Source organism: Halichoerus grypus, chromosome 3, assembly GCF_964656455.1.
Source record: "Halichoerus grypus chromosome 3, mHalGry1.hap1.1, whole genome shotgun sequence".
In the NCBI taxonomy this organism is placed as follows: Eukaryota; Metazoa; Chordata; class Mammalia; order Carnivora; family Phocidae; genus Halichoerus; species Halichoerus grypus.
In genome coordinates this window covers 160067526-160093105 of record NC_135714.1, presented here as the reverse complement: position 1 = coordinate 160093105, position 25580 = coordinate 160067526, and the positions used below count along the sequence as shown (strand labels likewise).

General features: G+C 55.1%; 1 protein-coding gene across 11 annotated transcripts in view; it reads right to left on the bottom strand.

Moving 5' to 3' along the window:
- LOXL2 (lysyl oxidase like 2) overlaps positions 1-25580 on the bottom strand; it is an 87706-nt gene that overhangs the window by 1093 nt on the left and 61033 nt on the right. For 5 of the 11 annotated variants that reach the window (XM_078069506.1, XM_078069505.1, XM_078069504.1 and 2 more), the window contains 8 exons: positions 20987-21138; positions 14854-15021; positions 12807-12969; positions 9443-9686; positions 3791-3906; positions 3373-3432; positions 2548-2684; positions 584-695 (listed from right to left, as the gene is read on the bottom strand). In XM_078069506.1, coding sequence (XP_077925632.1) covers positions 584-695; positions 2548-2684; positions 3373-3432; positions 3791-3906; positions 9443-9686; positions 12807-12969; positions 14854-15021; positions 20987-21138 — 1152 coding nt within the window. Of the gene's footprint in view, positions 1-583; positions 696-2547; positions 2685-3372; positions 3433-3790; positions 3907-4525; positions 5557-9442; positions 9687-12806; positions 12970-14853; positions 15022-20986; positions 21139-25580 lie in introns of those variants that run through there. The other 6 variants (XM_036075093.2, XM_078069509.1, XR_013446596.1 and 3 more) reach the window with 5 other exon arrangements.

Sequence of the window (25580 nt, the reverse complement as noted above, 5' to 3'; positions counted from 1 at the left end):
GCTGGCCACCCCAAGGGCCACGCATGGGTCAGGTGCTCTGTCAGAGCTGAGCGAAGGCATGGCTAACCCTAGCGAGTTTAGTTTTTGCCATCAAGGGAGGGGGGCCATCGCTTTTCCTACAGGAGAGGAAGCCCTCCTTCCCCTTTTGTTCCCCAGTGTGCATAATGCAAGGAAAAGTTTCTTTATTGGCGACCAGGAGCCACAGTTGTTGACTAACTTCTAGTTCTCAACAGAGGGAAACAATACACAGAACCCACAAATTGCTGACGCCCACATGTTTGAGGTCACATGCGTAGCGAGGAGATGGCCTCAGCTCCAGCCCGGCGGGGTGCCGCCCTCCTCCTTGGCCAGAGCTGGCTGCGAAAACCCAGCCTCCGTCCAGGCCTTATGTGTCTACAGCTTCCTTCCTGTGTGTGCAAATGGGAGGCTGGCTCCAGTCCCCGCGCTCTACCCAGATTAGGAGGCTGTTCGGATTCCTTGACAAAGCAGGGCAATTCTTGCCTGTCTCCCGGAGGGTGGGCTGCAGGGGGTACCTGGCAGGCCTGGGGGGCTCCCCCTCTCCCCGAGGGCCCAGGGCCCTTACCTATGTGGCAGTTGTACATCCAGATGCGGTGGCCATCGTAGCGGGTCCTGCACTTCATGATGTTGTTGCTGTAGTCAGACTCCGCGACCTCGTAGTTGGGGTTAATGACGACCTGGGAGCGAGGCAGATCGGAGTGGGCTGCTGAGTCCTGCCGGGGCCCGGACCCCGCCGAGACCAGCCCTGCCTCCAGAGCCAGGGCGACCTCATGAGAGGGAGCATGGCCGGTGCTGGGGCAGGACTGGCCCGAGATGAGGGGGTGAGGCCCGGAGGCATGAGAGTGTGCGCCCCTGGCCGTCGGCCTCTGTGCGATTCACACACATACCCCTTCCCACAAGGAGGCCTTCGTAAAGGGGTTACCCTCTCCTGGGGGCCCTCGGAGGCTTGAGGTTAGTAGAGGCAGGAGCTGGGGCCCAGGGAGGCCACCAAAGAGGCTGTTGATTGGAACTAGAAGGGAGCTGGGGAGCAGGACGTGCTGAGATGAGGTGGGGACAAGGACCAGGCTCTCTGCTCCTGGAGGTGTGACGTCGCACATGCCCTGCCTCTGAGCCTTTGCCCGCAGGCCCCTCTGCCTGGAAGGCCACTTCCTCCTCACCCGGCTCTCTCCCGCCCGTGGCAGCGTTACCGATGTCTGCACACGGAGCCACGTGGGAACGGGGAGGGTCAGTGAATCCCAGGCCAGGGCTCTCAAACAGCTGCAGCTCCGAGTGTGGCCCAAGGGAAATACTCTTTTCCTTAATCTGAGGCACTGACATGCTCCTATTGAGTTCATTAGCGAATTGTATAGTGCAGGCGTCAGGGACACATGTGATCAGGGTTTGCCCGGCTGTGAAATGGGAGTACTGGCAGAGCCCTTCACTGGGGGGCTACCTGCGTTCACAGGGTTTAGGCACGGCCAGGCCTGGCATCAAGCTTTCAGTGAGCCACCGTTAAATAGATGGCATTTGTCAGGACCCATGATGATACCCATTCACCCGGCAGAGCGATAGCAAACCTCACACACAAACCCCCATGCACCGTGTACGTGCACAGAGACATGGATATTCAGGTTTTAAAATAAAGAGCACTTTGGTTGGGCCTCTCCAAGTCTGCGGTTTGGGGTTTGTGGGTGGAAAAGTGCTTGGCTGTCTGATTTCCAGCCTAGGAAGACTTCCAAAGCCTCCCTGTGGTCACTTCTCTGCAGGTGTTGGTTCTTCCCAGGGCCGTCTGCAGGGTGGGGACCATGGGCCAGGCTCTGGGCTGGCTGAATGCCCCCTTGGGCAAGTTTTCAAGGCAGAATGACACATTTCTGGTCACCCACTTTGCCACCCAGCGGGGCCAGCTCGAAAGCAAGCCGGGTGGCTGTGTAGGAACGTGACAGGGCGCCAGGGAGCCTCCGCAGGCCCGAGTGCACCTGTGGTCCCGACGGGGCGGCTGGGGATGCGGCGGCCCTGCTCCCATGGCTGGAACGGGCCACTGTGTCTGCAGGGAGGCAGGAGAACTGTCCCCTCTGCAGACCCTTGCACGAGGCCAACTTCTCTGGGAGACCCAAGTCACAAACACTTGCGAGTGAATGGCTCTTCATGCGATTGCTTTCAGCCTTGACAGCACAGACGGGTGAGGGCACCGGGAGAGGTGCGGGGGAGGGCAGAGCGTGTGTCAAAGGACACCGCAGGTGTGGGGGGCCTTAGGGTCTGAGGGCCAGGTCTGGCTGCACATGTACTTTGATTTGCAAGTGCCAGGTGTTAACTGAGTGCGGATGTCTCGGGAGGCTGGCAGTGCCCCGCATGCGTGCATGCCCCCCACACCTAGGTCACCTGGTTGACCCTGATGTGCCGGCCCCTGGGTGTAGGACTCCTGCACTTCAGACAGCCTGGCCTCCCTGCACGCGTTTTGTGTTTGGACACCAGCAGGAAGGGGGCTGCCTCCCACATCACCGGGGAATAGGGCCCTCCTGCCATCAGCCGGGGCTGGAACCCCCCTCCTACCTGGAACAGGTAGTCTCCAGGGGGTACGTCGGTGATGTCGACCCACTGGCAGTCGATGTCGTGGCGATACATGTCCCAGCAGCCCATGGTGATGCCCTGCTCACCGAAGTTGGCACACTCGTAACTCTTCTGGATGTCTGCAGGCAGGGCACAGAGAAGCCCGGTCACCTTGTACCCTGGCCCCACTGCCTCAAGTGCCTGCCCTCTGCGCTCCCCTTCTGCCACCGCGCCCCGAGAAGCCCCGCTGGGGGGTGCTGTTCCCAGAGCCCACGCTCAGCAAATCTCTTCCTTCCCCCAAGCCCTCAACTCTCTGCTTCATCTGGGCTTGGCATCCCATCCCCACCGCGTGGGTTTCCGATCCGTTCTCATGTCCCCGGAACCCCTTGCCGGATTCTCTACCCACATCCCACCCGTCCTTTTAGGGCCAGCCGAGTGCCCCTCTCCCACAAAGCCCTCCTGGCCACTCTGGCATTCCCGCTAGCTTGGGAATGAAGGGAGTGTGATTTGGGGAAGCTCTGGTGGTTAATATTTAGCTTAATGTGGGGGGTCATCTTGCCACCCTCTGGCGAGTCAGCACTTGGATGTGGGCTCAGATCCGGTTTGTGTATCTGACCCTTACTGGGTCAGCTGGTCGTCTGGCACAGAGCAGGTGCTCAAAACCCATGGGTTTGTGTGATCTCATGGCGTGGCATGTCCACGACTGACTAGTGAACACACATTTACTGAGGCTGCCACGTGTGGGCACTGCTCGAAGCACGGGGCAAATGGGGAAGCAGCACTGTGTCGCCCCGAGCCCCAGGCAGGTCGGGCGGCAGGCGGGCCCACCGGTGATCACCGTGCAGCTGTGGCGGCCTCCGAGACGTGTGAGCAGAGTGCTGCCTCTGTCTGGGGGAGTCGAGAGACCCGGGAACCTCAGAGCGGGTCTTTTGGGCTTGGACTTGGGGGGCATGAGCCTGTGGGGCGGGGACTTGGCGCTGGGACACAGGGAGAGAGGCGGAGGGGACGTCGGGCCAGGTTTGGCCCCACCTGGGGGCCATGTGGACCCGCCAGTGCCCCCCGGCATGACTCGGGGGGGGTCCAGCGCCTCCACAGCAGGCCCCGCCCGCATGCCCAGCCCCGAGTATAGCCACGGAGGGCCCTGAGGAGAGTCAGCCGTGGCCAGCGTGAGGGTCCGGCATCAGGCCTGGGCTCCAGGACAGGTGGGAGCATGGGAGTCCCTCTGAAGCCACCCACCCAAAGATACCTCCTTCACATTCTGTGTCCTCCAAGCAGAAGCTGGCTTTGTGGCCCTCGGCCACCTTGGTACCATTGAGGTTCAAGAGGTCATAGTGGGTGAACACTTCCATGCTGTGGTAGTGCCTGGAGCGAGCGAGAGACACAGAGACAGAGGGCCCAGAGGTCAGTGACCGGAGCCGTGCCGCCGACCAGCAGCTGCCTCGAGCGGGGCGTCCAAAGGGGTGGCCCGTGCAAGAGGAGTGGGTGACGGCCTGAGGAACGGGAGGGCAGAAGCAGAAGCCGTAACCGTGCTGCCCCCCGCCAGAGGCCCTCGCCCGCGCAGGCCTCGGCCCTCCCAGTGGCTGAGCGGGAACGAGCCTGCACGGAGCGCCCCGGGCCTTGTGGGGGTTAGCGAGGGGCGCTGGGGGGCAGAGGGCCCGCCAGGCCGTGCGTGCCATCCATGAAGAGCTCCTTAGTCAGTGCTTTTTCTAACCCCCTGGGCGCTGGGGTGGCCCTCCCAGCCCATCCCTATTTGGTACACTTCCTGCAGACTGATGAAAGTGACTTTCTGAGATCTCCGGAAACTTTCTGAAGTGGGGATGTGGCGGGGACGGCACGTCGAGGAGGGGGAAGGCGGGAAGAGCGGGCACGGGAGAGGCAGGGGGTATCCAGGCAAGACCCTCCCACAGCCCGGACTCGAGGCAGGGAGGCCCCGGGCCAGGCACCAGCTGGGAAGCGGGCGGCAGGAGTCTGTGCCCCTCACCTGGGACGTGACAAAAGGGGCAAAGGGGGCTCTCAGGTCCTTGGGAAGGAGCAGAGCGTGGCAGGCGCATCCCTGTGGGCTCAGGGTGACAGCAGAGGAGGGCGCGCTCTTGTGTAACAGTGTCCCATCTCTTGCTCACGAGGAATTGAGAACAGATGCAGGTTCTTGGAAAGCGGTGCTGCGTTTGGTTCAGAATAAACCAGGGGAAGATGGCTGCCATGTGGGCCGGGGCCTCCCTGAGGCACCAGGCACCGGGCGGGCCAGGCCCAGCCGGAGCTGCAACGTGGGTATCACCGGGGCGTGCAACTGTTTGAACACGCGCGTCTCCGGCATCACAGGGACATGCGGCAAGTGGAGAACAGAAATACAGGGCACCCAAGGCTCGGGGAGCAAAACTAGCTGAGCTTCTTCCTCAGGAAAGAGGGGATGATCACAGGACCCACTCTTAGGGGTCCCAGAAGGATGGAATCAGAGAAACCACAGAAAGACCTCCCAGGGGGCTTGTAACAGAGGGGTACTCAGCACCTGCCAACTCTCTCGTTGTTACTCCTGCTAACGGTAGTACCACGAGTAGTATTTTCATAAGCACCACCGTCGCTACTCTGCTGCTACCATTCCCAGCCGTCCTCCATCCCCAGGCCTCCCGGGGCCGGCCTCAGGCTCCCTCCGAGGGAGTAGGGGCAGTCAGGACAGTGGCAAGGAGGGAATTAAAACGATAGGTTTTCGGAGAGGAAATCAGAGGCTCTTTCCCCCTTCCTCCTATGTTGGCTTGCGCTAAAAATAATGTCAGGAGTTCCTAACGGGCTTTTCCCAGGTTGCTCATGTCTCTGGGTAAAGCGATGCTGAGCCAGGGGCCCCCTGAGAACACTCACAAGGATACATTTTGTGGCAAGTCGAAGTGATGACTTTGAACGCGTCTATTTTGGCTTCTCGAAGGAGCAGGATGAGACATGAGGTCTGACTCACTGCGTAAAACATGTCTGCATCTTTCACAGAGGGGTTTATGTTACCATGTTTACCGGCTGGAAAGACTGAAGAGAAATGGGTTTATATTCCGTTGTCTAAACAAAATTCAGACAGAGTCCACAGAGGGACTGTTGTAAGGCTGACCTTCTCCTGCTCCTCCTGCTTCCTGCAGACTTGATTTAAGAGTCTTTCTAGCTCTTCAGTTTTTCCCCGCAAACACGAGGAGGGAGAGAGCTGGTTTGGAGCCTCTTGATTCCAGCTGGCTGCAGTCCCGGAGCTCCCGTGTTTTACCTCTGGGACAGGTGTGGACATCACCCCCGGGGCCACGTCCCCCTCCCCGCTGGCTGGCTATAGAGGCCGAGGCACCCCTGCCCCCCATGCCCCCCAGGAAATACAGATGGGGCCCCCAGGAAGGCAGGAGGGCACATATTGGTGATGAGGGTATACTTCCTCGTTCCACGCTGAGGTGTCCCGACCTTTGGAAGTCTAAGAGGGGGCTGGGTCCATGGGGTAGGACCTAGGGAGATTACAACTTGGAAAGAAATGCCAGAACCTAAGGAGAGCGAGAATAACCTGACACTTGGTGTAAGTCATTGTAATCTGGAGAAAAGGAAGGACGGCCTTCTACCACAAGACTCTGGAGCTCAGTATTATTCTAAGACATGGTGTCAGTGGAAGGAGGAGATGAGGAATACGTGGAAAACAGACCAAGTGAGTCCAGAGGAGGACGGCAGGGTTGGGTATACCCTTTGTTATCCTAGGTCACTTGGGGCCCACATAAAACTCTGAATCAGAGAGTCAGTGCGCACTGTAGATGCTGTCACCTTTCATCCTCTGGTGCCTCCAGAATGGACGTCCTGGCTGATGCTCAGCTGCACTGGGGACAATGCTCCTGTCCCCATTGCCGAGAATACGGGGGCTGTGTTCCAGGCTCAGGAGGTGCTGTCATGAAGGGCGAGGGTCTTCCGCTCGCTCCACCCCACCTTCCCCACATGCTGGGAGCCCTCCGGCCAGAACAAAGCCCTACGGATGTGACGAGGGCCTAAAATTGGCTCCCAGAGGCCACATCGCATCTGTGGGGCTTTGATCCAACATGGAGCCTGCTCTGCACATGGTGGGAGCCGGGCAGAGTAAACGGAAGTCTCCCCTTTGTAGCAGGGCTGTCCCCGGCTCGCTAGGGGGGTACCTGTGCCGGGCACCTGCTTGCTGGCTCCCAGCGCCTCTCGTGGGGCTGCCTGCGCTGCGAGGGCTCGTCTCCAGACCACAGCAGGGACAGAGCTGCCCTGTGCCCAGCTCCGTCTGGACCCTGTCGGACCTGTGACATGACATGCCAGTTAAACAGGTGTGGCCCCGCTCCCTGGGCCACAGGTAGGGTCATCGACCAAGGGCGTGATGCATATGGGAGAGGACAACTCAGGGCATTTTCTTCTATGTCTGGTTGGCAAGAAAGGTGCTAAGGGGTTCAGTCTTTAGGTTTCATGTGAAGGCTTTCAAAGAACATAGTTCTGTTCCTCATCTTGGCATTAATTGCTTTGGGAATGATAATTGTCCCCATGCACACTCATTTGAGCCAGGGTTCTCAACTTTGGCTCCACAGTCAGTAAATCTGCTGAAAGAGGATGGTTAATCTTCTAGAAATAATTTTTTTTTTTTTGGAGTGGGAGAAGGGCTTGCTTTCATCAGACTCCCAAAGGGGCCCAACCAAGGTTTGGGGCCAGAAGTCCGATTGAAAGGTCCTCCTACAGAGCTTGGAGATGTCCCCTGGAGCTCTGGAGGCTGGGGGCAGGGGGTAGGGGGACCCTCTTATGCTCCCTGAGATCTCATGGTCATAGGTTCTCAGTTATGGACGAGGAAGAGGTGACTTGAAGGAACATATGCTTGGCCAGCATGTTTTTTCCATCCATTCCTCCCAAACCACCGACTAGAACATCTGTAAGCAAAGAAATGAAATAGGATGGCAGGAAAAGCAAGGGGTGGGGTGGGGAAGAGATCAGAATGCCCGGGGCTCCAGATCAGAAGAAACACTTCCATGGTGTTGCCATGTGTACTCTTAGAGGACAGACCACTGCTTGGAGAGCTAGCAGATGTCCCACGGAGACTCCCACCATGTAATGTCTGGGTGGACAGCCACGTGTGGGACAGAGATGCAATTATGTCCAACTTACAGTGGGCAGCACCAGCCCCACAGCCCCAGGGCTCCCACCCATCTGTTCTCTAAGGAAATCCGGCACCAGTCTGGTCACAACTTTAATTTTACTCTCCGACATCCACCCTGCAGAAGGCTGACATGCTTCTATATAGAGACCAAAAATTCTTTGGCTAATTAGGACATTCAAAACATATGGATAATAATTATGAAGGAAAATCAACACCCTAAGTTCTATCCTAGTCTTTTCTTTGAAACAGATTGAACAGTTCTATCACTACACCGATTTGAATGTGACTGGACCATCCGTTGTGACACGCAGAAGCAGGCAAGGACAGATTTCTGATGAAGATTCAGCAGAGGTAACAGAAAGAGCACTCGCTTTGGAGTCAGACACGAGCCGGGGATCCCTGCCTGGCAACTTCCTGTTGGACTTTCTGGAAAAGTCATATAAACACCGAGTCTCCCATTCCCTTACCCTTGAAAATGTACCTGGCACTTAGAAGGGGGTCAATAAATGTCAGTTCTTGTGCCCCTCACAGTGGTCACTAGGTTTTCCAGCTGGAAGGATGCCTAGTCCTAGCTGGGCCGGGGCTTCTCAGACTTGAACGTCACACGCACACAATCACCTGGTGATCCTGTCAAAATGCAGATTCTGATGCAAAGGTCTGCAACAGGCAGACTCTGCCAGCCCACGGGCCTCCCTGTGAGAAGCAGGGAGCTCTGTTGCAGAGATGGAGGGCTTCCGGGGGGGCGCTCACTGTGGACCCCTTGGGGGCTTGCTGCCCTGTTGCATGGCAGGGCCTCCCCCCTTCATTTTCAAAAGTGTCCTCTCTTCTGCTGTTCTCTCTACCTGCCCAAGTCAGGTCCCAGCAGGAAAATATGAACAAGCTAGGGCAGTGGGCTCTGCATTAGAGTAAGAATCAAGGCAAAGAAAAAGAAAAGACAAGACAAGGAGATGAATGGGGTGGCTTCTGTTGAGCTAGGGCTGGCTCTAGGATTTCTGTTCTTGTGTAGGATTTATAGCACTGGGGCCAAGTCCACAGGCTGAGGGCTGGCAGGGACTCTGGAAGTTCCAGGTGATGTGGCCCAGATGGCCTGACATCACGCAGCTGGTTAGAGGCATGGCTGGGTTGAGAGACCAGGTCTCATGACTACTGGGCCTAGAACTCTTGCCTCCACACCCAATACCTTCCTCGAGATATTTCACATATATATATATTTTAAGGATATTTTAAAAAAGATTTAATTTATTTATTCAGAGAGAGAGAGAGAGAAAGCACAAGCAGCGGGAGTAGGAGAGGGAGAAGCAGACTCCCCACTGAGCAGGGAGCCCGACACGGGGCCCAATCCCAGGACTCTGGGATCATGACCTGAGCCAAAGGCAGACACTTAACCGAATGAGCCACCCAGGCGCCCCTCAAATATATCTATAAATGAACTCAGAGTCCAAAAACTGCAGAACCCCCAAGCACCCTGCAGAGCATGAACTTGCCGTAGATGCACTTGAAAACCATCGACCAAAGGGTCAGTAGAGAGACATCGGGTACTCCAAGTTTGTTTCCTAACATTAGGCACCGGAGGCAAGAAAGAGACCAGGCTCGGGGAAGGTGCGTGGGGCCGGGGCAGCCGGGACTGGAGAATGGCTCAGTAAATGTGGAAGGCCACTGTGGCGACCCGGACTCCCTGCCTCCTGGGTGTGTGGCCTCTCGGCTGTCTCAGAGGGAGCCTGCGATTCTGAATCCCATGCAGGCCCTGCAGCGTGTCGGGCCAGCGTGGCCGGCGGGTGATGCACGAGGGCTCACCTGTGACAATCGTGCCAGATCCACGCATGGCGGCCATTCTTGGGTCGGAAGTCAGACTGCCCGTTGTTGTGGATCTGGGAGGAGAAGCGCAGAAGGCGTCGGTAGCCCGTGGTGGGGTTGGTCTGGGCGGCCGAGGCTGAGAGGCAGTTCTCCTCCATGGCACACTGGAGCATGAACATGGGACGGTCCTCCAGGTAGGTGCTCTCCTGGACGATCTCCGCATTGAGGACCAGGTCAGGGGCAGCTGGGGAGGGCAGACACGATGTTCAAACAAGACGAGAGACCCCCTCACCCCTCCCAAGTCTTTTGCTTCTGACACCTGAGCTGGGACAAACCCCCAATCCTGCCTAGCACCACCAGCTGGGACTGTCTCCTGGTCTCTCAAGGTCCCCTTCCTTGAGGAATGCTACCCCAAATTCCTCTTCCCCTCCTCTGAGAGTCCTCTTGGACACCTCTACAGCTATCAGCGCAAAATGATGGGCAAAACACGAGGGTTCATGATATTGTGATCTCTACTCTTGGGTGGCTGGAGATTTTCCATAATAAAAAACAAACAATAGCAATAATATTGTGCCTCCTGGAGAGAAAGCACCAGGAATGCCTTGGTCTGATCCTTCTGGGAAGGATACACATACAGTTTATGACACGTGTAATACTGTATGTAGATTTACAGTTTGCTAATACCGTTTCCCTTAAAATATATCTTGACATATTTCCTTGCTAATAAATATCCATTACCACATGTATTTCATGGCTACATAATATTGAATTCATAACCCTATCTCATGTTTTTAGATACACTGGTTGCTTGCCATGTCTCACCGTTAAGGATAAAGCTGTGATAAACATCCTGTAGTAAATCTGTGTATGAAACTTAAGTTATTTCTTTAGAATATGTTTCTAGAAGTAACATTGCTGGGCAGAAGGGCTGCATGTTCTCAAGACACACTTGTACCCCCTGGGGCCGGCAGCCTCTAGAGAGCAAATCCACCTGCAGGGTTTGGATGTGGAACTGAAGAGTCTGAAGGGTACACACAGATGAGATGTGGGGTAGGGAGTAGAAGACACCAATTAGAGGGCTCTCAATTGTTGAGAAATACTTCGTCTTGGAGGACACACACCAGAATGCAGCATCACCGGTGCTCAGTGTCCTGGGCACACTTTTATTGGAGGGTGTGATGGGTCTCTTATTCATTGTCTATACCCTAGTCAGTACTTAATGGACAGCCCCTCTGCTTATGTCTGAGCTGAGCGAATGGGTCTCCATTGCTCTCTCTTCTGAGAGGAGACCAGCCTAGCTCCAGCTCTGGAGTCTGAACATAACATGGTCTGCAGTGAGCTGGTAGCCTGGGAGCTGTGTTCTCAGCACCTGCCATGCAACGGGGCCTTGACCTCCCTAACATCCAAAATATCCACCAGAAGCTCATTGGAAGCATGCATTCATCCACCTGTCCGCCAAGTATTCTAGTAAACCCTGCCCTAGGCTCTCTGGACAGTGCTGAACAAGGCAGACCCTACATTGTTGCAGGAGAGACAGACAGAAGCCCATATTAATTACTTAATTACAGTTGTGATCAGAGCTAGAAGGGGAAATATGGAGGGTGTTGGAAATTATAACCGAGGGACCCAGTTGGGCAGGGGGAGGAGGTCAGGAAGGATTTCCCCGGAGGCAGTTAGGTTTTAGTTTCTCCCTGGAAGGAGGAGCAGGGATTACAGGAAGTAGCTCTACAAGGCTAAGTAGCATGGCCAGTCCCCTCAGGCATGAAGGAGCACCAAAGCCTGTGTGGCTGGGCCAGCGAGGAGGGGTGGGAGGTGGACAGTGGCCCCAAATGAGGCTGGACAACACGTGCCTTGTGCAAGTCCCTGCATTCACCTAAAGTGCTGCGGGAAAGCCTGGACGGGTTTGCTAACAGGATGGAGGTGTGAGTGGGAGACCAGCATCGATTCTGGCTTTGGGGAGGGGGAGCAATCAAAGGGACACATGTCACTGTGGGGATCCCGTGGAGGAGCGTCTGCACGAATACAATCTGGAAGAATGGCATCTGGACACGGGCCGAGGAAGCCGGAGGGAAGGAGGTAGAGGGAGTCGAGAAAACACGGAAAGGTAACAATAAAGATGGATTGTGTATGGTGGGGTGGGGGGGTGGGTCAGGAGGGAAAGAGAGAGAGAAAGGAAGACTTGCAGATACAGGATGGAACTGGTTGGATGAGAAAAAGTAATTACGAAGGGTGGCCTGAAGAATATACTTCATCTCTGAATACTCTAACATGCATTAAGCCAGATCCACCAAGAGCTGTGTTCCTGGCCCAAGTGGCCACTGCCCCCGCTCCCATAGTCACCCTGAGTGATGCCTTTAGACTAATTTGAGGAGTTCTCAGAGCCCCATGAAACTCATTTCTCACTTGCCATGAGGTGTCAAGGGCACTGTTTATCTCATAACTGTCTGTCTTCATGAGAAATTCCCTTTCCATCTCAGAATCTAGAACAGTGGGCTTCTCTAATCTCATGGGTGTGTTTCTACCTCATGGACATTGAGAATGACTTCCTTCTTTCCTTTGGCTGTTAGGAAGCTCATGGTGAATTTTATGACCTCCCAACAGTAAATGTTTAGGACTCTATAGTATGTATTTTTTATTAACCTCTCTCTCATTTCCATTTTGAGCCACTACCTTTTTGCCAGCCCTACTTTTCATGTCTGCTTTTCTCTTATGCTACCTTGAATTTTATTTAGGCTTATATTATGTTACTCTCCTCTTGGAAATGATGGTATATTACAAATATAAATTAAGAAGCAAAGAAAAGGCCCCTGACTGCTTCTCTCTGCTTGGATGTTCCTCCTGCAGAGGCCAGTAAGGGTGATGATCTCCTCCTCAGACAGGATGAATAGCTAGTGCTGTCCGCCCAGATGAGCTCACGCCAGGGTGGCCAGTCCCTCCTTACAAGGCTTAGAAAACACTGGGTGAGTCTAAAGGGGTCAGTGGGCGCACGAAGCTCACCAGCTCAGGTCTGACCTCCCCTAGCTCTCCATGACCATAAAAGGTGGTGCATCATTGTCTTCTCTGCACCTGTGCATATTCACTGTCACACTTAATTTCCATTGTCCAGGAAAAACAGTAACTAGAGATCAGAGTGGTTAACTAACTCTGCCAAGATCAGCTAATAAATGGCAGGTGGGGTCTGCTCTCAAGTTCTCTGGCCAGATCCGGGGCCTCTTACACCTCCCAGATTCACGAGGGAAAAGGCTAAGTGTCGGCTCAGCTCATGGCAGAGGCCCCAGAGCCTGGCCAGGAATAACCAGTGGGACTCTTGGTCCCCTCTTGGAGGCTGGCGGGGAGGAGGGATGTGACCCCCAGGGACTCTCACTTTCTGAGCAGGCGACTCCAGCCCCATACTGCACTGCACCCTGGGGGCAGGCCACATCCTCATCGTGGCGGCAGTGGGCCAGGGACAGCTCCGTTCCCGAGCACTTCACCCCACTCATGACCACTTTGTTGGCGTAGACATTTCCGTGCCAATACCAGGTCTCCTGGAGGAATCAAAAGAAATGGGAAGCGTGTCACCCTGAATTGTCACTTTCTCATATTCTGTCAACTTTCAGCCTCAGGAAAATCCCAAGGCTAAAGCTAAATGAGCCCATTTTTTCGGATGGAGACAGCAGAGGCACACACAGCCATGTCCCCAGAGTCATGCAGTTTGTTGGTGACAGAGTGGGGGAGACCCTCACGCTCCAGTTCTGCCACTGGTCCCCGCGGGGAAAGCGTAGCTAAGGTTTTGGTCAAATGGGTGTCCAGTGTTGTGTGTCAGGAACGGCAGGCACCTGTAACTCATGCTGCTCGCTCCCCAGCCCTGAGCCCAGGGCAGACATGACTGGTCCATCACAACCCTCTCTCCTCTAAACCTGCACGTGCTCTCAGAATCCTCGGCACAGTGCTCCCGGGAGACACGACCAATCGATCAGAATTGGCAGGAGAGAAGAAAGCTATTTACACGTGATAGCTCAACATGCATACATCCTATTGGTTCTGCTTACCTAGAGAACCCCCTCAGCCTCTAGAGAGAGAACTGGGGCCTTGAGAAGGGACAGGGTGTGTAATCGGTGGCAGATCCAGGCCCACGTCATGACCCTGCTGAGGCCCAAGTGACGTAAGAATGAGCTGACCGGGAATGAAAATAGCTGGACGAGCCCTCTGCTAAATGGCACTGTTTTTTCCTCTCTCCTTGGAGCCCCAGAGGGTGCCTTGGCTTGTCAAAGCAGCATTAGCAGAGACCCTATGGGAAGCCAGGGCCCTGGCGGGTGTGGGCGGGGCTCTCGGAGGCCCGTCCCTTCTGAATGCTGGAATGAGGAGCCACAGGGTGGCCTCTGCTCAGGACTCAGCTCCTACCCTGGACCCAGCCAGCCTGTGGCAGGCAGTTAGGCTCAGCAAGGCTTCAGAGCTGACCCAAGTCCCCCACTAAGAAATCCTGTTCCGGGGGACAGGGCCCCCCCCCCCCTTGCTAACCAGTCAGGGTTAGCAAAGCAAGATGGGGGCTCCAGCCATTTCCTCTTCTCCAAACACTGAGAAAGTGTTTGGAGCCAGGACACTGAGGACCTGGGACTATTCATTCCATGCCACAGGGAGGAGAAGGGACGCATGGGAGGGTGGCTGTTTTGCCCCAGATCATTATACAGCGGGCTGGTGGAGGTATAGATGGGAATAGACCTCAAGCCCCTCATCTCTGCCTCCTTCTCCCCCCTGCCTCCTTCTGACAATGTGTCCTCACAATACAGGCTCCAGAAGTCAATGATTTTTGAAGCCAAAGCACTTCTTGCCTCTCGTCTGCTGCCTTCTGCAAGGGGCAGGGGCTTAGCTGCCTTCAGTGGAGTCCTTCTCTTTCAGGAAGGGGCCAGCGGGAGGAGGGCACAGATGATGGGACAAGGCTTAGAGGTTTACCAGCCAATCGAGGGGAGAAGGCATGAGTACAGACACCAGTTGGGAAACGGTCTGTCCGGAAGGGCCTCGAAGGGAGTGAGCCAAGGCATCTGGGGTGCTGGGCCTTGGGCTGGGTGGTCTCCATTGTCCTGTAGGACCGAGTTGCTTCCCTCTGCGTAGGCACAGCAGCACACCCAGAATCAGCCCTCAGCCCAGGGTGAATCCCAGTGCTCCAAGCGGAGTGGACCCTGGAAACCAGAGTCCAGCCCCTTATTCTGTAGCGGGGAAACAGAGGCCAGAGGGGAACGTATCTCACCCTAGGACTCAGGGCTGTGAGGGGCAGAGTGGAGGCCAGGATGACGTTCCTGCCCCCTCCCCCTAGTCCAGGGCACTTTGCTGTCCACCTCCTGGGTAGCTGGGGAAGGTGCATGGAAAGCAGGGGCTGACTGAGAGGGGCAGGGTCACACTGGATGGAAGGGGCTGAGGCGGGGGCTTCTCACCTGGAAGGCGTTGCTGGCAAACCCCAGGCCCAGCTGCCGGCAGACCACCATGGCCTCCACAATGCCCCAGTTCTCACCACACACTGTCCCCCATACGAGGGACCCGTTCCTCTCCACCAGCACCTCCACCCGGCCCTCGTAGGGGTTCCGGCCCCCATTCAGGCGCAGCTGTGGAAAGAAAGGCATAGTCACCACGTGGGAACAGAGGGGGGCTGCCCACCATATTGCCAGCAAGCTCAGCTTCCCCCAGGCCAGGGGTCCTGCCTGGGACACAGTCAGATTCAACAGCATCACTGAGAGCCTGCTGTGCGCCCGCATCCTGCCCAGTATGGGCTTATGTATTAGGTCCCCACCTGCAGGCAGCCCGAGCCTTAGAAGCCTGTGCACTGACCCCCACTGAGCGGCACCTGCCCCTACTCCCTGCTGCCCTCTGTGAGACTACTGGGGAGGGCTGCCCTTAGAATCAGACACCTGGCAGGATGCGTCAAGGGGCCTTAAATGTTAGAATACACCCTCTGCTCGGCTGGTTCCAGCTCCCGATCTCATCTGCCCCCGCCCCCACTGTCCTCTCCACCAGAACTCCCTTCTGAGACCCTGGAACCAATTGCCCATTTGACAGTTCCACTTGGCACCAGGGAGACCCCAAATGTGAACGTGGCATCTTCTCAGTCTCCACCTGAACCTGTGCTCTATCTCCCCCTTGTTCCCTATTGCAGCAAAAGGCACCACGGTCTACTCCAGGGGCGCACACTTTCTGTAAAGGGCCAGGTGGTATTTTAGGCTTTGTGGGCCGAGCGCTCCGTGTCGTACACACTCAGCTCTGCCGCGTAGCTAAGAGCAGCCACGGCTGATGTGTACACGGCCGAGCATGGCTGTGTTCCAGTAAAACTATAATGACAAAAACAGGCAGAGGGATAGGTTTGGCCTGCAAGCTGTCCTCTGCCGATCCCCAGCCTACTCTGTTATACAAGCCAGAAATCCGGGAGCCATCCTCGACACCGTCCTCTCTCTCTCCCCCCGCATCCGGTCAAAACCCTCCTCCGTGGATTTTATCTCCAGAGTCTCTTTCCAGTCCATCGCTTCCCTCCAGCTCCATGCAGACTCTCTTGTCCCAGGGCCATCGCCTCTGGCCTGAGCCAGACCTCCTCTCCCCTCCCTGCCTCCGCTCTGGACTTCATCAACCTATTGTCTGGTCGGAAGCCAGAGTCAGCTTTGAAAAACCCCAGCTCGCATTGCTTCCCTGCTTGGCACATGGCAGCGGCTTCCCCTTGCTCCAATACTCACGCTTGCACCCTGTTCTCCCACCTCCAGGCACGCGGGCCTCAGTTTCCTCAGCTACCTAACTCTCTGGCCCGAGTCACGCAGTAAGTCACACCTGTAAGCGCACTACATACAGGTGCCCTTCTGCCTGGCTGATCCTTGTTCACCCTTCCGATTCCGTACCCTGCAACACTTCCCTCTCACTGGGGTCAGTGGGGTCAGTCATGTACACACTCTGTCGCTTCCTACATCTCCTTCTTAGCATTTACAACAGTTATAATTAAGCTAACTCACAATTTGTTTAACATCTGTCTCCTCCGCTCGAATATAAGCTCCCAAGGGCAGAGCTGTATTTGTGTGGTTTCCTGTGTGATCGATAATTAAGACAGTACCTCACAAACGTTAGGTTCACCAACATTACTTTTGGAATGAATGAATCATCAGCCTTATGGACTGAAAGCATGGACCAACTTAGGTGAGCTCAAGCAGAGAGATCTGGAGATTGGGGAAGGGCTCTAAAAATGCTACCCCTAATCCAAGCACCTTTCCCAGCTTCCTTTATATGCCTAGGAATTCAGCCTTTGGGACAAGGCATGTGACTCTAGGAACCCTGAGCACGTTGGGCTGTTGGCTTGCCAATCCTTAGCAACAGCATACTCCTGGGGCACAGGTCTCGATTCTTATTATGGACTTAGGGGCTGCAAAGGTCAATGAGGTCAGCTGGCAAACAGACAAGCCAAGGGCAGACACGATGCCGGGTCTACCTCCCAGGCTTGTGGAGAGGAAGAATTAAATGAGGTAATTCATGGAAAGTGCTCACACAGGGCCCGGGACACAGTAAGTGCTCGAGAAATATTAGTCAGCATCCTAGTGATGATTTTTATTAGGGTGAGAGTCCCATCAGAAATCAAAACTCTCTTCAGAAGAAATAGGGGGGGTCAGAGCAGGTGAGAAGAGGGCTGTTCTTCGGGAGGCCAACGTTTGTCTTCCTGAGTGTTTCTGGGCCGAGAGCCCAGGGTGAAGGTGGGCACTGGACGAGGTCTTAGATATGGATCGTACTTTACCCACAACTAACATATGTTTGGGTCTATGTGAAAACATAGACCAATAAGATGAGCGGAGCCAGTGAGAAAATCCCAGAACAGCAGAAGGCAGGCTACCCAGCTTCAACATGCCAAGGAAGGGCCAGCACCTTGGGTGGGGCGTATGCTTAAACCCATCAGGGGCATCTCAAGGGAACCACAGGCCATCCCCTCCCCCCCCCCCGCCCCGGTGTGGTTTCCAGCTGCCCCCACCAAGCCTGTGCACCTGGGGAGGTGGAGGCCATAGGTGTGGACCCTTCCAGTGGGCCAGGGGAGCGCTGAAGCTCTGAATGCCAGTGGGCAGTGAAGCTAAGAGCAGAATGACTTTAAACGGGTTTGTTACCATTTTTGAATTCCTTGTGGACTGTGCCTTGCCTTATTTTTATTTTATTTTATTTGTGCCCTGCCTTATTGACTGCACCAGGGGCGGATGGTTCCTCCTGAGGCCCCCTTCGTGGGCACCACCTCCTGAAAACTGACTTCATTTTGTCATCGCGAGGCCAGTGAACTATGAAGATGTGGGAGCCGGAAGAACCCCGTTATCACTCTGTCCTGCTACCAGAGAGCAGGGGGGCTCCCAAGTTTAAGTCTTGGTGTGAAGGGCTCCCTTTAGGAGGTTCCAGAGGACTCTCTCCCTTGTCCATCTCTGCCTGTGCAGCCCGCCCAAAGCTGGCTGGCCATGTGGCAGCATCCCTGTCCCGCAACCTAAAGCCACGGGAAGCCTCGGGGGCTCTGGCTGAGGATCGTGGCTGCACGTTGGCTCTAGGTAAGGAAACCACGCGGTCACCAGTGGTGAGCTGGCGCCTCTCTTTGAAGCCCTTCCCGAGGCTCCGAGCTGCTGCTGTGGTTCTCCAAGGCTGACTAGGCCTGGAGCAGCCTCTGTGACAGGGACCAGGGTGCCACTGCTCTGGAAGGAGTCTAGGCGCTTCAAGATGCATGGGGGGCCTTTTCTCGTTTTCTAGAGAGGACTAGAGGGAGCAAGAGGCCAGCCATGAAGCTCTCACATGGCGCAGGACATAGCCCTCCATGCCCCGGCCCTACTCCGAGGCGCCAGCATTCTGGAAACAGCCTGGCGCACTAGCTACAGGTGCTCTGCAATCACCAGCACTGGCAGAACCCCAAAAGGCCTCGGGTCAGCCAGCGGCCTCTGGCCCTCACCCCTCGGCCTCATCACCCAGTGAGGATGCCAGGGAAGGTCAATCGTCCTCAAAACAACCCTGGCATTTCCCTTTTCTTGCTCCTTTGGTTCTCAAGGGCGGCAGCCTGGGGTTTGAAAGAAGGCAGCGGCGTTCTCCTGAGTGTCAACAGGGAAAGCCAAACACTTCCGGCCGGTGGAGTCCAGCAAGGCTGCATCGTGGTTTGATAAGGTTGTGGTTAACCAGGCCCACACCTATTTTGGGAGGTGAGGGGGGAGGAGGCGAGGGAACACGACCCAGATGTCAGCCTGAAAGGAAGCACGGGCACCTTCCAACTCACATTCCACACACGGGCTTGGTCCCGCTAACCAGGCCAGGCCAGGCCAGGGGAGGCCCGTGGCTCAGAGGTGGACCGGAGGCCAGCATGGGTGGTCGCCCGGTAACCCCACCGGCCATTCCCAGAGCCTCCCAGGCTCGGCTCCTCCCCACCAGCAGCGGGCAGAATGAGGCTTTGCCACCCGATTCCAAGTCCGTGGTCTTTAGTAGCCATTCAAGAGAAAAGTCAATTTCCTAACGAAGGGGGTGGCAGAGAAGCCAGGGAAATCATCGCTCTCACTTCCTTATTTTCAGAGGAGTAAACTCAAGCCTCAAAGAAATTAAATAAGGAATCACCCAGTGAGTGATGGTGAACTGACTTGTGTCCCCATGAAATTCCTGTGCTGAAGCCCTAAGCCCTAATATGGCTGTTATCTGGAGAAAGGGTGTTTCAAGACGTAATTAAGGTTAAATGACGTCCTAAGGGTGGGCCCCGTGCAATATGACGGGTGTCCTCACAAGACGAGGAAGAGACACCGGGGATGCATATGCAAAGGCCGCGTGAGGACATGCGAGAAGGCGACCATCCGCAAGCCGAGAGAGGCCTCGGGAGAAACCAGCCCTGCCGGCACTCTGATCTTGGATTTCTAGCCCCTCGAACTGTGAAGACAAACATTTTTACTGTGGAAGTCTCCCAGTCTGTGGTGTTTTGCTATGGCGGCCCCGGCAAACTAACACAGTGATAACAGCTGGGAGTCTGGACGGTTCTGCCTGGCGTGGTTGCCCATGCCCGTGGGAGCCCCGAGCCACGCCACGTGACAGGCTGGCCCGCTGCGGTGGCGAGACAACCCGTACGGCCCGTGGGACTTTCCTTCACAGGTGACCTTGCCCATTTCTTCCCGGGGGATGGCAAGCAGGTGTAAAACTCCCCCACGCCTCCTGCGCGAGCTCAGGGAGCACCTGCCGGAGCCTGGAGGGCCCGAGCAAGGGTGAGGCCCTCGGTGCTGGGGGTGTGGGGCTGCCACCAGCCTCACCGAGCACACAGCCTGGCTCAGCCATCCCAACCACAAAATGCATCTGGAAAACATCACTTTCTTTGGCCTACGTCTTTCACTTGGGTTGAAAACCTCACTCCACCCTCCTCCAACCAGCCTGAAGTGAAGGCTGCCACAGCATGCCAGGACCCGTGGCTCGTCACCTTCCATAGCTCTGTACGGTGATCTTGCAATGCTGCCGGGCAATTAGAGATGGAAGCCTCCCCCACAGCTGGGGGCTTGCGGCCCGTGCTCCTACTCACCTACGGGCAAATGCACGGCTTGGCTGAGGCTGTTGGGGTCCCATTTTGGGTCCCATTTTGGGCCCCATCGGGCAGAGAATTGCACAACACACGTTGTGGCTGACCAGTTGGGCATGCTGGTGCCAAGGTCAAGATCACTGTCGAAGCAAGAACCCAACTGGGGAGCCATCCTGCACCCTGATGCGTCTGCAGCTGCTCATTTTTAAAATAAGCACTTAAAAAGCTCTTCCAACGTGCCAGCCGGGTAGCAGATGATGCATGGGACCCAACCAAATACATGGGATAGTGAAGAGCAATCTGAATAGGGGCAACCCCTTCGGGTCCCCTCCCTCCCTGGCAGCTTTGTACTATCACTTTGCTATCACTCAATAAACCTTGCAAAAAAAAAAAAAAAAAAAAAAAGAGCAATGAATAGGATGTACTGGGCCTTTCTGTAGGATGGGATAGACCGAGAGGAATTCATCTTGGCTCCCCTTGTGGGAAAGATCACCCAAGCCAGGAGACACGATGTAGGTTTCTAGAGACTCCATCTCAGGAGAGGAAGGGTGTGTCTCTGGTATAATGTTGTTAAGGTTCCCCTTTCTTTCCCTCTGGTTACCAAAACACAGTCTTCTGTCCCAAAATATTGTCTATATTGTGCTTACCCTTGTGTAGCTTGTAGACCTGCTGTCGATGTCGTTCCCCTGGGTTCTTGGACAGGGACCATGCCGAGGGTGTCACAGGCACTACGGACCTTGAGTCCCTTACAGAAAGGACTGCATTGCGATCATGCCACACGTCCAGTCCCCGCGCAGAGTGTGGCACGCAGTGGATGCCCGCCATCTGCCACTAAGGACAGCGTGGCTATCCATGCATTTTCTCACTTGGCACGCTTAATGAATGTGAGGCGACAATGTCGTTAACAATGACAGCAGCGGAGTCTGAGCCCTTTCTGAGTTCATCATCAGAGCCCTCGAACACCAGCTGTTAGAACCCTTGAGTGTGAGGCCACCTGGCCCATACTTTCTGGGACTCAGTGACCAAAAGAGAACACAGCCCCTCACCTTCTTCTGGAAGCCCATGGCAGGGATGTTACATCTCACGCCAGCATCTTCCTCGTGGTTGCAGCCCAGAGACTCGGCATTGAATTTGCAGTCTATAATGGACTTCTCATTCCCTGTGCACTCGATTTCATTGAGGTGGATGGGTCCTATCCCTGGGGGAGGAAAACAAACAGGTACTATTGACAGCTTCTGAAGGTAAGTTTCTGGAGTGGGCAATAAAGTCCTAGACGGTAAGAACGTGTTTCTCCCACCCTCAAAACTCTTCCAACTGCATCCCATAATCAGCTCAAGGTTCCAGGCCTCCTCTTCTGGAGAGGAGAGAATTGCTTTTTGTCTTGGGATTCACTTCTCCCCTAAAAGCAAATCAAATGTGCTGCAAACTTCCTGTGTGGCCTTGGCTGACCCACTCAGCCTCTCTGAATATTGGTTTTCTTCCCTGAATAAAGGAGTTGGACGAGAAGACATCTAAGTTCCCTCTTCCCAACTTTAACTTTAATACTCTGTGCATTTTGAACCCGAAAAGGGTGACTATCCCTATACAATCAGGAAAGTGATGGCACACTCAAACTGGATGATTTGAACACAGTTAAGAAAAAGGGATTTTGAAAATAAAGATGGGGGCACCTAGGTGGCTCATTCAGTTAAGCAGCTGACTCTTGATTTCAGCTCAGGTCAAGATCTCAGGGTCCTGGGATCGAGCCCCGCATTGGGCTCCACGCTCAGCAGAGAGTCTGCTTGAGGAGTCTCTCCCTCTCTCTCTGCCCCTACCCCACTCGCTCTCCCTCTCTAAAGTAAATAAATAAATCTTTTTTAAAAAGATAATAAAGGTACGGACAGAGTGTAGGGAAATCACAAAATCACAAAGGACAGTCCAACACTCAGAGGCTAAGAGTGGGACACAGAAATGGCCCGTAGGCCAGCAGGAGTGAGGGGAAGATGCCAATGTCCGACTCAGGAAAGCAAAGAACGTATGTGGAAAGGGCACCTGTTAAGAGCCATTACCCCTTTGGGGCACCTGGGTGGCTCAGTTGGTTAAGCGACTGCCTTCGGCTCAGGTCAGGATCCTGGAGTCCCTGGATCGAGTCCCGCATGGGGCTCCCTGCTCGGCAGGGAGTCTGCTTCTCCCTCTGACCCTCCCCCCTCTCATGTGCTTTCTCTCTCATTCTCTCTCTCTCAAATAAATAAATAAAATCTTAAAAAAAAAAAAAGAGCCATTACCCCTGGTCGAGGGGGGACACAGCAGCCTGCAGGGACCCTGTAGGGGGAAGAGATACCTGGCCTCCCTCCTCTCCCCAGCCCATCTCCTGCCAGTGCTCCCTGCTGGGGCAGAGAGGGCAAATCATCGGGCAAATGACCGATGGTGAACATGCAGGGAAGCTGTCACATGCACCCAGATAACCAAGGGGAGCCCCCCACTGCTGGGGAAAGAGAATCCCCAACGTGACCCTGTTGGCTCAGCTCAGCTCAGCTCACAGGGCTACCTCCCCTCTGTCTAGCCCATCAAAGTCAAGTTCTCTCTGGGAGCTCTGGGCTGCACTGACTCCCACTTTGGTTCCCACCCTGCCTGGGATCACCTCTCTTTTCCTGATCCTCACTCACCATCCTCCTCTCGCTTGGGTCCTGCCCCTCAACACTCAGACACTCACCTCCCATCTTAGGGCCGCCCTCCCCTGAGCCCACCCTCTGCCTGTCACTTTAGTCTCCATCAGAGTGAACTTCTTGGAAAAGTTGTCTCTTTTGCCCCCTTTACTTCCCCAGCCAGCAGAAGGACCATCTCCCATCCGCTTCTCCGCCAGCCCTCTCCATCCTGGGAAGTGGAGTCCATCCGGCCTGATGTTCTCACCAGAACCCAGAGGTCATCTCTGGTAACCCCTCTTCCTCTGTGGTTGACAAGAAATCCATCATCACATCTGTTCACTTCCCTAAATCTGGGTGCTTTGCGTTTCTGCCGTCGCGACACTCATCGCATTCTGTCTTCTCCCGTTTGGACAAATGCAACAGCCTCTAGGCTCCGTCCTGCTTGCTCATTCTAAAATATTCGCCGCAGGGCAGCCCACGAGTGCTGTTAATGCATATTGAATCAAGTCACTCCCCATCTTAAGTCCCTGGAACGGCCTTCTCACTGCATCGAAGGGTAAAATCCACAATCCCCAAGTGGCCTGTTAGGCACAGCCTGGCCTCTCACTTAGCGTTCCAGTTCTGTCCGCCGCCACATCACCTATTTGGCCGCTTGATCGAGCTGAGCTTTTCCCCTGCCTGGACCCTCTGCCTGGCCCATCTTCCTCCCCTCCTCACCAGCTAACTCTCGCTCATCCTTCAGGGCTCGGCTTTGACCACTTCCTTAGAGAAGCCTTTCTGATTCCCGTCTAAGCTGGGCCCCCTCGTGTGGCCTCCCACCGAGCACTCAGGTGGCTGTCTGTTCCGTGTCTGCTTCCCCACTGGGTTGGAGGCCCCACAAGGGCAGGTGTCATGTCTGTGTTCCTTCTGTGATTTCTGTTGCGGAGGTTTCCAGAGGCACCCGGTATCTAGGCTCACCGAGGCCAAAATTAACTTCCAGGAGCAACCTACGTTAGTAAGTGAGAGCCAAGTTTCCCTTTCCTTGGGAATTCACAAATTCAATTCACAAACAATAAAGCTTCCAATTCCTTGGAATTTTATAAAATTGATTAAAACACAGTGACTGTGGCTGGAAGCATCCAAGGACTCAGAGTGGAGAGGCTATGACAGCGCAGGCCCTCGAGGCAAGCAGGGGCCACAGCTCAGGGATTCGGGGGGACGCAGAAACGGGCAGCAACCTTGGACCTGTGTATCTGATGCAGGGCTTGTTTGACGACTGTCAGAAGGATGACGATGGCGATGGTGACATATATTTCTTGAGCACTTACTATGCGCTGGATTCTGTCCTACACACATGGCGTATATGAACTCATCATCACCAGTCAATACAATGTGGAAATGGGGGGCCAACGATGAAGTAACAGGCCTGATGGAGGAGCCAGGAGGCAAACCAGGCAGTCTGGCCCCACAGAGGGATCCTGCTGAGTTTCTGGAGCCATCAGGAGAGAAAAGCCCCGTGTGCTGGACGGGAGCAGAAGGTTGCTCTGCGAAAGACCGGAGGGTTTGGAAGCACCTGTGTTCTTCATCTGGGGATGCTCTCTCTGCCTCCTGAACACCTTCTCCTTTTGCTGACCTAGCTAGAGGCCTGCCTCCAAGGAACATCTCAGAGCCTTCCTCCGGCTTGGCTCCGCCTGACACCACCTCACCCCCACCTGCAGCATTTTCTGTTGACACCTCTCCCTGGGAGGCGAGGAGAGACTGGACGACGGCCTGCATCTCCTTGGGAAGTGACGGGAGCTTTCGGAGCCCCACCTCCCTCATCTGCCAAAGGCAATAATAACATGTCTCCGGCAGGGTGGGGATTATGAGAAACGAGGGACACCACGGATGGCCAGTTACCAGGGGCTCAGGAAACGGCAAACAGTATCACTTCTCATATCACCCCTCTGAGTGCAGGTTGTCTTTGAGGGAGGTTATTTCTAGTTTCCCCCGCTTGACGTGAGCTGCCGGGGAGCAGAAACCATTACCGTAAATGTTTGTGGAATAAATGAATTCTCCATTCCAGGGCCCAGCCCAAACAGTCTTCAATGAACGCTTATGAATCACTGGCCTACAGGACTGGCCAGGGGAGGAAAGGTTTATGCAAGAGCCTGCCGTGCTCTAGACTCCAGCTAGCAACTGGTGGTCTCCTTCCAGCCTCCCTTGTGTAAATGCCCACAGTGCTCTCAGACATCTGGCGGTGGGGCCCCAGAGGGCGGGCCCCATGTTCCTGAAGCATACACATTCATGGCACAGAGATTGGAGAACCAGTGTTTCTCACCCTCTTCCCTGTACTCCCGAGCTCTGCAGGGTGGGCGCTGTCCCTGAAGGCCCCTGGCCTGGGTATGCAACAGAGCCTGCCCAGCCATGTCTGTGGGCTCCTGGCTCCTTCTGTTGACCTGGGCCTGACCCCGCATCCTGACTCCCAGCATTCGCCTGCTCCGGGTTCTGGACTGACCCCTGAATTGCTCCTCCTCACGATGCCTTTCCTACCTGCACTTTGACTCTGCTCTTCCCCCAAGTAACAAGCCCTGGCCCAGGGGACCACAGGCCAGGGGCAGAAGCAGGGCACAGGGGAGAAGCGTAACCCCCTGGAGCGATGTCATGGACTCTAGACCCACAGTTAACTCTGCCGGTTACAATCACATTTTTTAAGAGCGCAGTAGAATACAGTAGGACATAGCGTTTTGTATGTTGTAGAGGTAAGCACTGTTTCCGGAAACTTCTGTTTCAGCTTTATGTGCGTGGCCTGTCCCATCACATGTATTTCTGCTTGGGGATTTCAGGAAAAAGGCTTTTAAAGACACTGCTCTAGAGCTGCCCTGACCAATACAGCCACTGGCCACACTGAGCACTTGGACCGTGGCCAGGCCACACTGAGCACTTGGACCGTGGCCAGGCCACACTGAGATGTGCTCTGAGTATAAGGCACACCTTAGATTCCAGACTCGGTACGCAACATGTACACTCTCTCATTAATAGCATTTATATTGATTAC